This window comes from Coptis chinensis, chromosome 2 (genome assembly GCF_015680905.1).
Source record: "Coptis chinensis isolate HL-2020 chromosome 2, ASM1568090v1, whole genome shotgun sequence".
NCBI classification, from domain to species: domain Eukaryota; kingdom Viridiplantae; phylum Streptophyta; class Magnoliopsida; order Ranunculales; family Ranunculaceae; genus Coptis; species Coptis chinensis.
Genome location: NC_141457.1, coordinates 86,865,866 through 86,878,810, shown reverse-complemented (window position 1 = coordinate 86,878,810; position 12,945 = coordinate 86,865,866). Strand labels below are relative to the sequence as shown.

General features: G+C 34.1%; 1 protein-coding gene and 2 long non-coding RNA genes across 4 annotated transcripts; all 3 read left to right on the top strand.

Moving 5' to 3' along the window:
• Positions 1-753: 753 nt before the first annotated feature.
• On the top strand, positions 754-4,007 carry LOC147518588 (uncharacterized). Of its 2 annotated transcripts, XR_015214084.1 has the most exons (6): positions 754-768; positions 951-1,001; positions 1,634-1,715; positions 2,388-2,709; positions 3,471-3,583; positions 3,908-4,007. It is a non-coding gene; the product is annotated as an uncharacterized LOC147518588 (long non-coding RNA). The 2 variants fall into 2 exon arrangements; XR_015214083.1 differs by lacking the exon at positions 754-768 and having other exon boundaries at positions 937-1,001.
• A 437-nt stretch (positions 4,008-4,444) lies between these two features.
• LOC147518587 (uncharacterized) lies at positions 4,445-6,732 on the top strand. Its single transcript, XR_015214082.1, has 3 exons — positions 4,445-4,811; positions 5,107-5,823; positions 6,295-6,732. It is a non-coding gene; the product is annotated as an uncharacterized LOC147518587 (long non-coding RNA).
• A 2,760-nt stretch (positions 6,733-9,492) lies between these two features.
• Positions 9,493-12,023, top strand: LOC147518586 (uncharacterized). The gene is made up of 6 exons (XM_086590398.1): positions 9,493-9,765; positions 9,846-9,900; positions 9,968-10,018; positions 10,372-10,463; positions 10,552-10,629; positions 11,605-12,023. The coding sequence occupies exons 1-6, from the start codon at positions 9,719-9,721 to the stop codon at positions 11,750-11,752; spliced, it is 471 nt and encodes a 156-aa protein (XP_086446524.1). The 5' UTR covers positions 9,493-9,718; the 3' UTR covers positions 11,753-12,023.
• The last annotated feature ends 922 nt before the right edge of the window (positions 12,024-12,945 follow it).

Sequence of the window (12,945 nt, the reverse complement as noted above, 5' to 3'; positions counted from 1 at the left end):
ACATGTCTCTAACATAGACTGGAAAGCCCTAGACCCGCCAAAAACCCACGACCTATTCACCTAAAAAAAAACACACACACACAACGACTAAAATTAAAAACACCCCTAGAGATTCTCTCACTAAATTTTGTCTCTCTTCTCTCCAATCTTTTCAATTTCTTCTTCATATCAGGTATGCGCCCCCTTATTGTTTTTTGTTTATTCTCTTTTACCTTTTTACCAATTTCCATACTGTTATCACTGTCTTTATTTTTTTCGTTAATTTTTTGTTGTAATATTTCTTCTTATTCCCACAGTTTAATTTTCCAAAACCATCGAATTCATCTTTTAATTGTTAGTTGTAAGAGATGAATTTTCCAAAACCAATTAACTGTTGATCGAGAAATCAAAGTAAAGAAAACTTGATACTCAAGCCATTATAAAGTTAGTAGAATCGATAAGCATATAAATTAAGTCTTCCCAATACCCATACCCATGCCCCATACGCTTTACAGATGCTTTGTCTTTCACATTTGTTTTGGATTGATATTGGATTCTCCTCACCTGTAAAAGGACCAAAATATTTAATGTGTAGAAAGGATAGAATAGCAAAGAAAAGATTTACTATAAAAATTGTCACAATTAATGGAACCCACATTTTTTAGCTGTAGAAAAGTAGAAGTGAAAGATCCTGTTAATGCAAGAAAAGTTCTGAAGGTAGACCGTGACAAGTTGAGAAGGGACCCACTAAATGAGCAGTTTCTTGAGTAAGACTAGGGAATGCACTAGGTACCATATATCCTTATTTATCTTCTGTGTCACTTGCTTTTGATAGTCGTGCGCTTATGAAACTATGAGAGGCTTATGTATGCTAGACTAACGTGCACATTGTAGACCCTGATCGGCCAAAGAATGACAAAACAGCTATTCTAGGTGATACAATCCAAATGCTAAAGGATTTGACCGCGCAGGTTAACAAGCTAAAAGCGGAGTATGCAACACTCTCAGAAGATTCACGATAAGTAATGTTTTTACCTTCGTATAATATTCTGTGAGTTTGGAGGATTTATTGATTTGGATATGTTTTGTTAATTTCATCTACAGTGTGTAATTAGTGGATAGGATGCGTTATCTCATAGTTGAATTTAAGACCATTGCAATTCTAAAACACCACCCTATTTTTAAAGACCTTCTGATAGGAGCTTTCATAGGAAGAGAATAAGAATTGTTTATCTCAAGAGATACAAAGGTTTGTTCATACATTTTTTCTTTTCCTTTTTTTTTATATGTGAGAATCCGACAACTTCAGTTGTGATTTTGAAAATTGTTTGTTTTCAATTGTAATTGATTGTTTTTTCTCCGTTTGTACCAAAATATGAGTAAAATTTATTGATTTATCTCCTTTTGTTCCTTAGAAATCTCATCTCTTCTAACCAGTTGCTCTCGCGGAACTTTTAATTTGCAATCTCTGTATCCATCGCCAGCTCTCAAAATTTACATTAACTTATAATTGAGGTATAGTTCATCTTTTTTAAATGTGGTATTTAAATTTGAGGATGGGGCAATTTTAGGATTAATTTCGTAAAACTTGAACGTGTATTGGTTTATTGAGGTTTTTAACTTGGTTTACTGAAACTCTATCTTTGTAACATAGAAATGGGCCATTCGTCTTGATCAACAAAGAAGTAGAGAACAAATTGCGGAGTGGGACATTCTTTTTGGGTATTTCGTGTCACGTAAGTAACCAATTTTAATTCTTTGCAAATATTAATGCCGCTTTTTAATTGATGTCCAATTGCTTATTAGTTATTACAATGTAGAGTTACAACCAATTGCTTAGATAGAACATTAAAAGTAGTGTTCTTAGATTTTTCTCTTTTCCTACACGAATTCTAATCGCATTAAAAATGTAACTATTTTTTTTTGTGCTCAGAAGTTTGATTGTCTTTACATATTTGGTCATATCCCAATTCAAGTGAACTTCAATTTATTTCTGATCAAGTAATAGTAGTATAATAATTTTTACTACTTATTCCACCTGTTCATATATTTCTTGGTTCCTACGTGAGACAAGTATTTAAGCTAGAGCAGATGTTGAGGAGAATGAACTTTGAGAGCTTTGGTTTAGAAACGTATACTAATGCAAGTTTCGTTAGAATACTTAACAAAAATCAAGTACATGGACTAGAGGTACAAACTAAGAATGGAGAATAATGGATTAGTATTAATCCATCACTTGCCTCTTTTGTTATCATGCTTGGTGACACCTGCATGATGGGTTGCGATTATGTCTTTGAAACGATGAAATTTTATTGTATATGATATGTCAATCAATTTTACAAGTTTTATTTTAATTACTTTATGTATCAAAATTTATTTGCTAATAGTTGACAATGCTGTCTCACTAGGCATGGAGCAATTGCAAATACTATAATGTTACTCACCGCATTATGATGACAAGGGATACTCTATGGGATTCTTCACACGTCACTGGTATAGTCTAAAACTACAGACTACAAAAAGCCACTTTAGTCATTTAAGATGGTCGAGCAAGTCTTTCAATTTTTGACAAAATAACCCGAACAAATTTCATGAAGCTAAAGGGTTTGATCAAAGTTTTGAATGGTTGAGCAAGTATTTGAATCCAAAGTCAGGAGATTGTCAAATTTCTATATGCTTGCCGTTCTTTGAGAACTACTCAGGAAGAATGAATCCCTTTTGGCTCTCTAGGTATTGTCCCTTTTCATACTATCCCTTTCCATTATTGAATATTTTAATAAAATAGAAGTAGGTTCAATCTCTTGCATTTGTTGCTTTAAACTACTCTTTTTGAGTTTTGTTGTGTTTGAAAGGAGACACAAAATGCTTGAGGTTCATTTGAAGGAATTGAACATAGGGATTGCTGTTATGGGGTATGGGTACAATTGATTGGAGTAGGGAGTTAAACATTTTGGGGACCCTCAAGATAATAGTGATAGTCGTAAACTTATTTTACTAATACCCATCCTTTACAAACTATTATTAAGAGTTCATTTTTTTATAATTGAAGTGTACTAATGCTGCTGTTGAAACTCGATTATTGCACCATGGGCACACTAGCAATTGTATTGAAAGCTCTTAAGTTAAGTTATTATTTTCAGTGTTTCCTTTCAATTTGAATGCATCATGTTATACCTACAAGCAGTTTGATTCATTTCCAAGTCGGGGAACTACATATAAAAAGCTACAGTAATTGGAATGGGTATGTCAGTAATGTAATTTTATAGATGAACATTGGGGAATAAGGTAAAATCTTAACTCTTCAGATTATTTCAGAGTTGAGATTTACATCTAAATCTCCTGTGTAATTTCTTAGTAATTATATCATCTTGCATAAACAATCCCGTTGAATTGATTTTCATTTTTTTCCCCTTGAAAATTATGTTTGCAATATGGTTGAAACAGTATATATTGGTGTTTGGTACTGATTAAGAATGTCTTTGTATTTCAAGCTAAGATTGGCTTGGTATTGGATTAGTTGATCGGTGATAAAATAATCAATGGAACTAAATCAGCAGAGAAAATAACCATCGCCAATCGTGTTCTTTCAATCTACAAATTCACGGTTTGTTCCTTCTTCTTCTTCTCTTACCTTCAATCAATTTTTAATATATATCAATTTCAATTTTGAGTGTTCAGTCAATCTATTAGGTCAAGCTTTTATTGAACAAGAGGAGGAAGCTTTACCATAAAAAAGAATTTTTTTATAGATCACATCAGTACATAGTATTTCATACTCTATAAGGGTATCTCCCTTCTCCACCACAGGTCCCAGGAACTTCGAGTCCAAACCGGATTTTGTTTTAATATAAGCCACAAGATTGTCATATTTTTTGTTAAGAGCTAATGTTTTTGGATTTAATCTATTTGCTTCTCATTGTTGGTACAGAACCAATCTATAAGCAATGCATACCCTTTCCAAAGTTGGAGACTACATGCGCTCAAAAGAACAAGGGTGACAAGGAGAAATAAATAACTATCGCTAACAACACATCGACATCAATCTTTGGCACTAGATGGTGGTGTTATTGCTCCAAATGTGTAAGCAAAAGTCCTTCCATGCTCTTACTTAGTCTATTTCACTTTACTTGATTGGTAAGTTTAGGCCCTATTTTCATTGGTCATATTGTTTAAGAATTAAGAATGGTTTCCACTGTACTATTATGTTATCAAAATAAAAATAAAAAATACTACTATGTTTATCTAGAAAGAAGAGTTTGCTGAGTTGCACTAGGGTAATTACAATCCTTGCAAGTGGCTTACGTATAGTTGAATCCCTTGCAAGTTTTTATATATTCTTTTACATGTCAAGAAGTGAAAACATGTTTCTAATTTATAGTGTTTTTGCATAGAGATTTAAGTTTATGATTTTTTACAAGGATGCAAGACAGGATTGGGGTCCATTAGATATGATAGTCCCTCTGCTTATTAGATATGCACCATTTTAGTATTTGTTTTTGTTCGTGTGATGCTTGATACTCTTGGGGCAGAGCAGGTGCTATGATTTTGTTGAATTATCTACTCCTAATATACACATAATCAAACATATATGATTATTCACCGAGTTTGAGGTCTTATGAATATACATTTTTTCAAATAGGTGAATGGCATAAATGGAAATATCATTGATTCATGGGTTGAACAGGCATTACTACTCAATCAATATAATTTCAGGAAGAATGAATTAATTTGAGGGTAAAATGCTGTTGAACCTACATAGAAAGAAGTGGACTAATGGATTGACGCTTTGGCGATTTGATACCTACTCCAAAATCAACAAGCAGGTCGTCCAGGTTATTGAATGTTCATTGTCATTACGTATTATGTTTTATATGCCATATGTTAGTTTTACTTGCCAACAAATTATATGACTAGGAGATGGAGGTTTTATTGTCTGGCATGTGTGTTTTCCGCGCTACCACCAATTCCACCTATTGTACCAATTGATAAATAAGTCGGGAGGACCAATTGAATCAATCCTAATTAATCTTAGTTCTTTCAAATGATGGTAAATTTGAACTAGCTAAAAGTATTCTTGGGGAACTCTTTGAGGATGAAAACCTTATTATATGGAATTGTTTAATGAAGGTACAGTAAGCAATGGGCATTCGGTGGACTTCTCTAACATTGTGATTATCATGACATCAAACAATGGAGAAGAGCACCTTTGCGTTGGACTTAGGGACGAGTGTTCAATGGAAATTGCTAAAGAGTGAGTGTTATGCGAATTGAGGTTGAGTCCTGAGTTGATTTGTCTGTTGGATTATATTGTACTTTGGTATCCAAAGGCCTGTAGAAAAAAGAAATCTACACTAGCTGTCTCAACATCTGCTCTTTCTCTCCCCCATTCCCCTAGACAATTTAACCATAATATTTGTGATCACAACTTAAAGCAAAAGGAAAAAAAAAAAAAAAAAAAAGGTTTGGAGTTTTAGATTTTCGGCGCAACTTATTTTCTGAAACTCCTTCAAGGTTAGTTCTCTTTTTTTTCTTTCGTAGTTATCTTAAACTTTTTTCTTTCTTAGTTATCTTAAACCTATCTTTTAACATAACTCATTCAATGAGGGACTGAGGCAATGTTTGTGTATTTCATTAGTGTTTTATTTATTTATGCTATTTTCTTTATTTAATTTTGATGCATGTAAGAATTTAACAGAAAATCTTTTCATTATTGTTTTTGTTTGGCGTTATTAGTATCCAGACGTTAAACACTCAAAGAGTGGATTTGTAGGTCTGGGAATACTGACATCAGCTTGCAATCAATTTGGTTAACAAGCGCCTGTCGAGTATCCCATATTTGACCAGGTAAACAAGATCTTGATACCATTACGTTTCCTTTTCACCACCCTCAATTATACTTTATTCAAAAAAGCTTGCAAGCATGCACTTCCTTAATTGGTAAAAGGATTACAAATTATCAAAAATTATTAGTAAAATTTTTTTTGGTTTCACTTAAGGAAGTGTAACAATTTTTGTTTCAAACTCTTCCAACAATATCTAATCTTCACATTACTCAAAGTTGGTGAGACATGCATTCTGAATAATATGTTTTGGCTTCATTTACGTGACCTCTATTAAAATCTAAAATCATTAGTCTTATCTACCATATATATGCATGTGGTTTAACCATAGATCGGCAAGCTTTTGGCATATATTCACCAGGACTTGACACAATAACTAGGTTCTGTGAACTTAATTAAGTACATAATTGACTCCTAACTAAACCAATATTATTTGTTTAGTGCAATATTATTTGTTATTGTTTGTGTGCTTTAGGATTCCAGTTGAACTTTCCAATGTATGTGCAACTATGAACAACCCACGAAAATCTATTTGAATTGCCATTTGCAAGAAGAAACCAGTTATGTGGCTTTTGGTGTTCTTGCCAAGCTTTTTTTTTTTTTTTGGCCTCTTCAATTCCAATGTAGTTTATACATATGAATTCATCTACTTTATAAAAAGAGTTGTCTTAGACAATGATTAGTATTCTGGTGGTGTTAAAGGTTGAAATTGATTGATGGTTGTGCATCATTATTTGGTCTATAAGAAGTGTAACAAAGTTTTTTTTTTCTTTTTATGTATTTTCCCCGCTCTATATTTACGGTAACAACAGCCTCTCATTTTATTCTATTGCTAATCTTTTGGAAGGTTTATTTATTCTGTGGAAGGTAAACAAGTTCTGGTAGAAAATGATATTGTAAAACTGCAAACCATATGAGATTTTAAGAATCAGGATTCAGGAATGTTACTATCGCCCTGCTACTCCGGGGTCTATAATGTTTTTTAATCTATCAAAATGTTATGTGTAAGAGTTAGCCAATTAACATTTCTTTCAATACTACTTGCGTATTTCACTCAATATAGGTGCAGTGGAGTATTAGTGAATAACTGCATGTGTTGACGGGAATGTGTAAATAGCGTATGAGGATAAAAGCACCCAATGCCAATATAGTAGGACTGTACATACTAAAAGAAACCAATGCCAAAATGGTGGGACTACAAACAAAGATTTTGGTATTGTTTCTAATTATAAGGCTCAAGGCAGTCCATTGTTGTTAGCAATGAAAATTGCCGTTAGCAGGAATAATAGATGATTATGGATGGAACTTGATTTTCGGATTACTCTTACAAGTTATGGAATCCCATGGGATCTTAGACAGGTGTTGAGGACTCGAGGTGGCAACTCATGCACAACAAAATTAGGAAGCATTCCAAGAAGTTTAGCTTCTTTGGCTCTTTGTGGAATTTCATCAATCCGATTACGAAAAAATCCGGTTATGAAAATAATGCTGATTTTTCATTTTACCAGAAGGACTCGAGCATGCTTAAATATCATATGAAGCTTAAACTCATTATGGGGAAGGAACCTTCAATCAGTTCAATGGAGTCATGCATAGAAGTAGGTGTTGACAACTCTAACTCAAAAGAATCTTAAGGCAAGAAATTGAATTATGGACCCAGACGTGAAATAGACTAGGCTCAATTATGTCAAAGGTGCATTGCTATTGTTGTTGGAGTGGTCTTTATTAGAAAGGGAAAAAAAATTAAATTAAATTAAAAATTAATTAAAATTATACAAACAACGTTGTACATGCAATGAAGTAGACTAGGCTCAATTATGTCAATGGTATATTGCTATTATCCATTGAAATTATATTATTGAATACTTACAAATGAGAACAATAAGATTTTGTTTTAGTGCAATATAGCTACACTAAATTTTTAACATGGACGGTTCTTTAATTCTCCAGTTTGGTTGGTAACTCTAACTTCAAAGAATAATTAACGGAAAATGAGAAATTCGATGCAATTGCATTGAACGAAAAATTGGACACTCGATGCATTCATTATGAAGCAAAAAAAAAAAAAAATGTCAAAGGGTTTAATCAAGGGTAATAGGGTTTTCACTTTACAAAAAATTTAGATAAGTAATCAATATTATATTCATATCTCATAGTTCTGTTTTAGAATAATTTAATATAACCACACCCCGTTCGTAGGACGGGTTCGAAAACTAGTTTTTCTAATATAGTAAGATAATAATAATAACTAACTATGGAGTTATGGAGTTATGGAGGGGGCTTATCTCATTTATTTATTCTTCTGACATAGTGGCCTAGTGGGTCACATTATGGGTCCCCGATTTTTATTGTATTGTTTACTTTGTTTTGGCTTTTGGGTAGCTTCAAAAATATTAGGCTTTTGGTAGTAAAACTAAATATATTTTGGGCCCTGCACATCATGGTCCCTGTGTCGTCGCCCATAATGCACCTGGTCAGGGCCGGGCCTGGACTCCCACATGCCGCACCACCTACTTCAAAACGACTCAGCAGTGTTGCCATAGCTTTACTTGGACGACTTCACTGGGTCGATTGAGTGAATTACACAGCGTAATTTCTTGGTTGCCCAGAGAAACTTGTTTTTAGGATTTCTAGAACTTACATCGATTGGAACACATGATCAAAATTACAATTGGAAACACACATACAACTAAAAAAGCATAATTACGTCAATTGAAAAATACAAACAAAAACTTGATTATATTGTTCCTCAATTTCATTACTTCAACCAACTATTTTATTTTTTTAAAAATATAAAGAAAATTATTTAAAATTACCCAATTCTTCCACCACTATATAAGAAAATTACTTTAGGTATTTGTTACTGCCGGACCCCAATTTGTGTTGGGCGGACTCCCCAAAAAAATGATTATTACAAGTGTGTCATTGGTTTCAAAAAATCCAAAAAAAAACAATTATTACAAGTATGCCATTGATTCCCAAAAAATTGAATTCAAAATCCCAAACTTAAACGACCCAGCTAGTCGTTTTTGGAATTTAGAATCCCAAACGACTTGAGCCACACCGTTTGGACTTTAGTCAAAACGACCGGCCACACCGGTTAAGACCCCAAAAAACAGAACTTTGAATTTTTTTTCAAAGTTCAAATCCCAAACGACATGGCCACACCGTTTGGGTGAGTCCAAAACAATGTGGCCATATGGTTTTGAATTTGGACTTATAAAAAATGGCCACACCGTTTGGACTTAGAAAAATCCTCAACGATATGGCCACACCGTTTGGACTAAGTCTCCATCGATATGGTCACACCGTTTGGACTTAGTTCAAAACGATGTGCCCGTCGTTTGGATTTGAACTTTGAAAAAAAATTCAAAGTTACGTTTTTTGGCTTGACCGGTGTGGCGGTCGTTTGGACTAAGTCTCAAAGCGGTGTGGCCAAGTCGTTTAGATTTTAGTCCAAAACGACTGGCAAATGGGAATCTTTTAGTTTGGGGTTTCGAATTCAATTTTTTGAGAATCAATGACATACTTATAATAATTGTTTTTTTTTTTTGGATTTTTTGAAACTAATGGCATATTTATAATAATTGTTTTTTTTTTGGAGTCTGCCCAACACAAATTGGGGTCGGCAGTAATAGGACCCTTACTTTAAAATGTTTTTCATTATTTAAGTAGTGGACGAATGGTAGAGGAAATTAGGTGTCTTCCATTTGTTGTGTTTTGAAGGTCAATCGGGCTTACGGTGTCGGGCTTTTCTAAAGAAATCCTTAAACTCAAGCCCAGATTCAGACCCGGGTTTTTTCATTTCCCACTGAAGTAGCTAGTAGGGTTTTATAATAGTCCCTACTGAAAAACCTTTGTTATTAATTTAACTTACCCGAAATTGAACCACATTCGAAATGAGGAAGCTCAATCGCCCCACCGGTCATCGTATGTCCATGTTCAGGTTGAATTCGAAATCTTTTTATTATTATATTATTATTATATATTTACCTCCTTATTTAAGTTTTTACTATTTTTGTGTAGGACAATGGTTTCTCAATTGGTCAAGCATGAACGCATTGAAACAACTATTACAAAGGTGAATGGTTATTTATTTTATAATTTTATTCATTTTTTTATGAAATTACTGCCTATTTTTCCTCCAGGCCAAGGAAGTTCGCCGTCTCGCTGATAACATGGTGCAACTAGGAAAAGAGGTATGTGTACTGATTTATTAACAAATATATGCCATTTGAATAAGAATGTGTACGCTCAACTTGTTCGCTTAACTACATCCTATCAATTTATCAATTTGGTACGTGCTTGTCTAGTAATGTCTTAATTGGACTCTGTATGTAACTAACAGCCCTGAACTCATAGACATAGTTGGTTTGAAGTTTGCCTGCCTACAAATATTGAACTGTGAGTGGAGCCTTGATTGAAACAAGCCTGATGAATTATAGAGACACGATCTTCTTAGGACCTTAGTGTGGTCAAGTTTGTACTGGTAGGTTTTGTGCCTGTTTATATGTGCTCCATAGTGCACGTCATAAACACTAGATCATTCCAGGGTACTCTCTGTGCTGCAAGGCGTGCTGCTGCTTTTGTGCGGGGAGATGATGTCATTCACAAGTTATTTACTGAGCTGGCTTACCGCTACAAGTATGCCTTTCATAAGTAATTCCCTCATTTTTTGGGATTCTGTGTATCTCATCTTCCTACGCTTAACTAGAGCTTTTTGTATATGCAGGGACAGATCAGGTGGATACACAAGAATTCTCAGAACTCGCATACGTGTGGGGGACGCTGCACCAATGGCTTATATCGAGTAAGCGTCGATCCTAAATATATTATCTTCATAGCCTTATTTCGTTGGGAAATGAACTCTTTGGTTAATATATATAAATCGAACTTCTCTGTTGGCAGGGAGCAATGCCAATCCATATTAGGATTTTATTTTCCCGTTAACTTAACTAGATTTTGTTCCCTTTTTGCAATGTCCTTTACATTCTGCCTACTTTGCTCTTAGTTCTATGTATACTTTTATAAGCTGTGGGGTTCTGAGTTCCCTTCATGATTCTAGTTCTGCAAATAGACCCTGTTTTGTTTAATTGCTAAACAATTTGTTTCTCAAACAGAATATGCTAAAAAGCAACACTAGCTTTACCATTATTTACAGTTAGGGATTTAATTCATCAGAAAGAAAGGAAAAAAAAAAGGAGAAGATGGATGAGAACTGATTCAATAGGAAACATCCAGATCCTTTTGTATCATTTTGTTATGTCTAAGTTATCTAATTGTAGCCTTATCATATATGTTGCCATTGATTAATATTCCAAGAAAGCCATATTGCGGACAGAGTTTCACTATCATGGTTGACTGGATGAGGCATCTTAACATTGCAGAATCAACTATATTCTAGAATAACTACGTTGATAGTTGATACCCAAAATAGAATAGTTGGAAACTACCTAGTTTCTGAAATCCATTGTTTAAGCAGCTAAGTTCCGTTATGCATGTCATTGGAAAGTTTATTCTTTCCGAGCCTTTGTGACATATTCTGTTAAGCCTATACAATCTGCATAATCCAATTGTTTTCTTGAATCCTTTATGTGAAATGCTCATCACAGTTGTCCTTCTTTTCCGGTTATCGCATGGAAAGTAGGCTATGTGAATTATTGTATGATGATACCTATGTTTAGGAATTAGCGGTAATCTTGGCATGTGTGAGTGTATGTTGAAGCATTCATAAGCTACTTGGTGTAAAATTAAATACTTAGCTGGTGTTTTACTGATCGTGTAGGTTTGTCGATAGAGAGAATGAACTCAGGCAATCAAAACCACCAATTCCGCTACAAGCTCAAAAAGCACCGTTGGATCCATGGACTCGGTCACGCCTAACTAGGCAAATGGCACCGCCTAAAGAGGACAAATCTGAAGGCGATATTTGAAGTAGACGTCAAGTTACTAAAGAATTGGAGTTTTGTTTACAAGCAGTCATGTAAATTACATCACATTTTTGCTGAATGGTAGGATGGCTGACTAGTGACTACCATTTGAGATTTGCATCGAGCATTCAGTTCAAGCTTAAATGCGTGATCCAGTTCAAAAACCCCTCTTGTTAGTTTTCTGTATGTACGAAACAAGAATCTATTAACACTACTAAAAGGTTTGCTGGTATGAGTAGACTAACCACATATAAACATTTTCAATCTTTAATTATCCAACTAACACTTTAAATATATTATAATATAATCATTTTTAGTTTGGAAGACAGGTAATTCCGTCATTTCAACATGCATAGTTTTTTTCCAAGCAAAACTCTCATTTTATTAACTCGTTATAATAACTTGTTTTAATAACTAAGTAATTGAATTAAAACTTACCGATATCCATTGTTGTATAAGAGTTCTGCACAAAATATTATTAAGTCCTACCCTCTTGTAAAAGAAAGTTATAAATTTTATATACATATGTAGATATCCTATAGGTATTCAAATGTAAGTCCAGACACACTCGCATAATCAAATCAATTTCTTTTATCAATTAATCAATTACTTTTCTTATACAACCACCCTTTAGTACTTACTCCACGATTTGTACTCCACACATTTGCCAAATCACACATTTCTGTGTACCTCTCTCCCACCGAATACCACAATATCATAGCCATCTCTAGGCTTTCATACACATATTTCACAGCCTCTTTGGGCATAAAACTCAGGTCATTCATAACACATTCAATGAATACCTTAGGTCATTCCCGCCACATTCAAGGAATACCTATCATATCACTAACGTGTCATTCATGGCACATTCAATAAATGCCCTGGGTCATTCCCGGCACATTCAAGGAATACCCAACCCTACATTCCCGTACATTTAAAGAATACAACTAACCCGCAAGGCGAATACCTTAGTTCCTCTCTTGGGCAGTCCAAATAATCGGGTCATTCATGGCACATTCAATGAATACCCATTTATAACGCTAATGGGCCATTTATGGCACATTCAATAAATGCCCACCTAACATATGACATCATCAGTCATAAAACTCATTTCCAAAACTTGAGGCGTGGAGAGTTCTAAAAGGGTGCGGTAAATTTGTTTACGCATTATTGAACTTTATTGCATATATTATTTC

Coding starts and splice junctions, on each gene's coding strand:
- LOC147518586 (XM_086590398.1), top strand. CDS start 9,719: ATGAGGAAGCTCAATCGCCCCACCGGTCATCGTATGTCCATGTTCAG. Junction 9,901..9,967: donor TTGAAACAACTATTACAAAG/GTGAATGGTTAT, acceptor TTTTTCCTCCAG/GCCAAGGAAGTTCGCCGTCT. Junction 10,464..10,551: donor GAGCTGGCTTACCGCTACAA/GTATGCCTTTCA, acceptor TTGTATATGCAG/GGACAGATCAGGTGGATACA.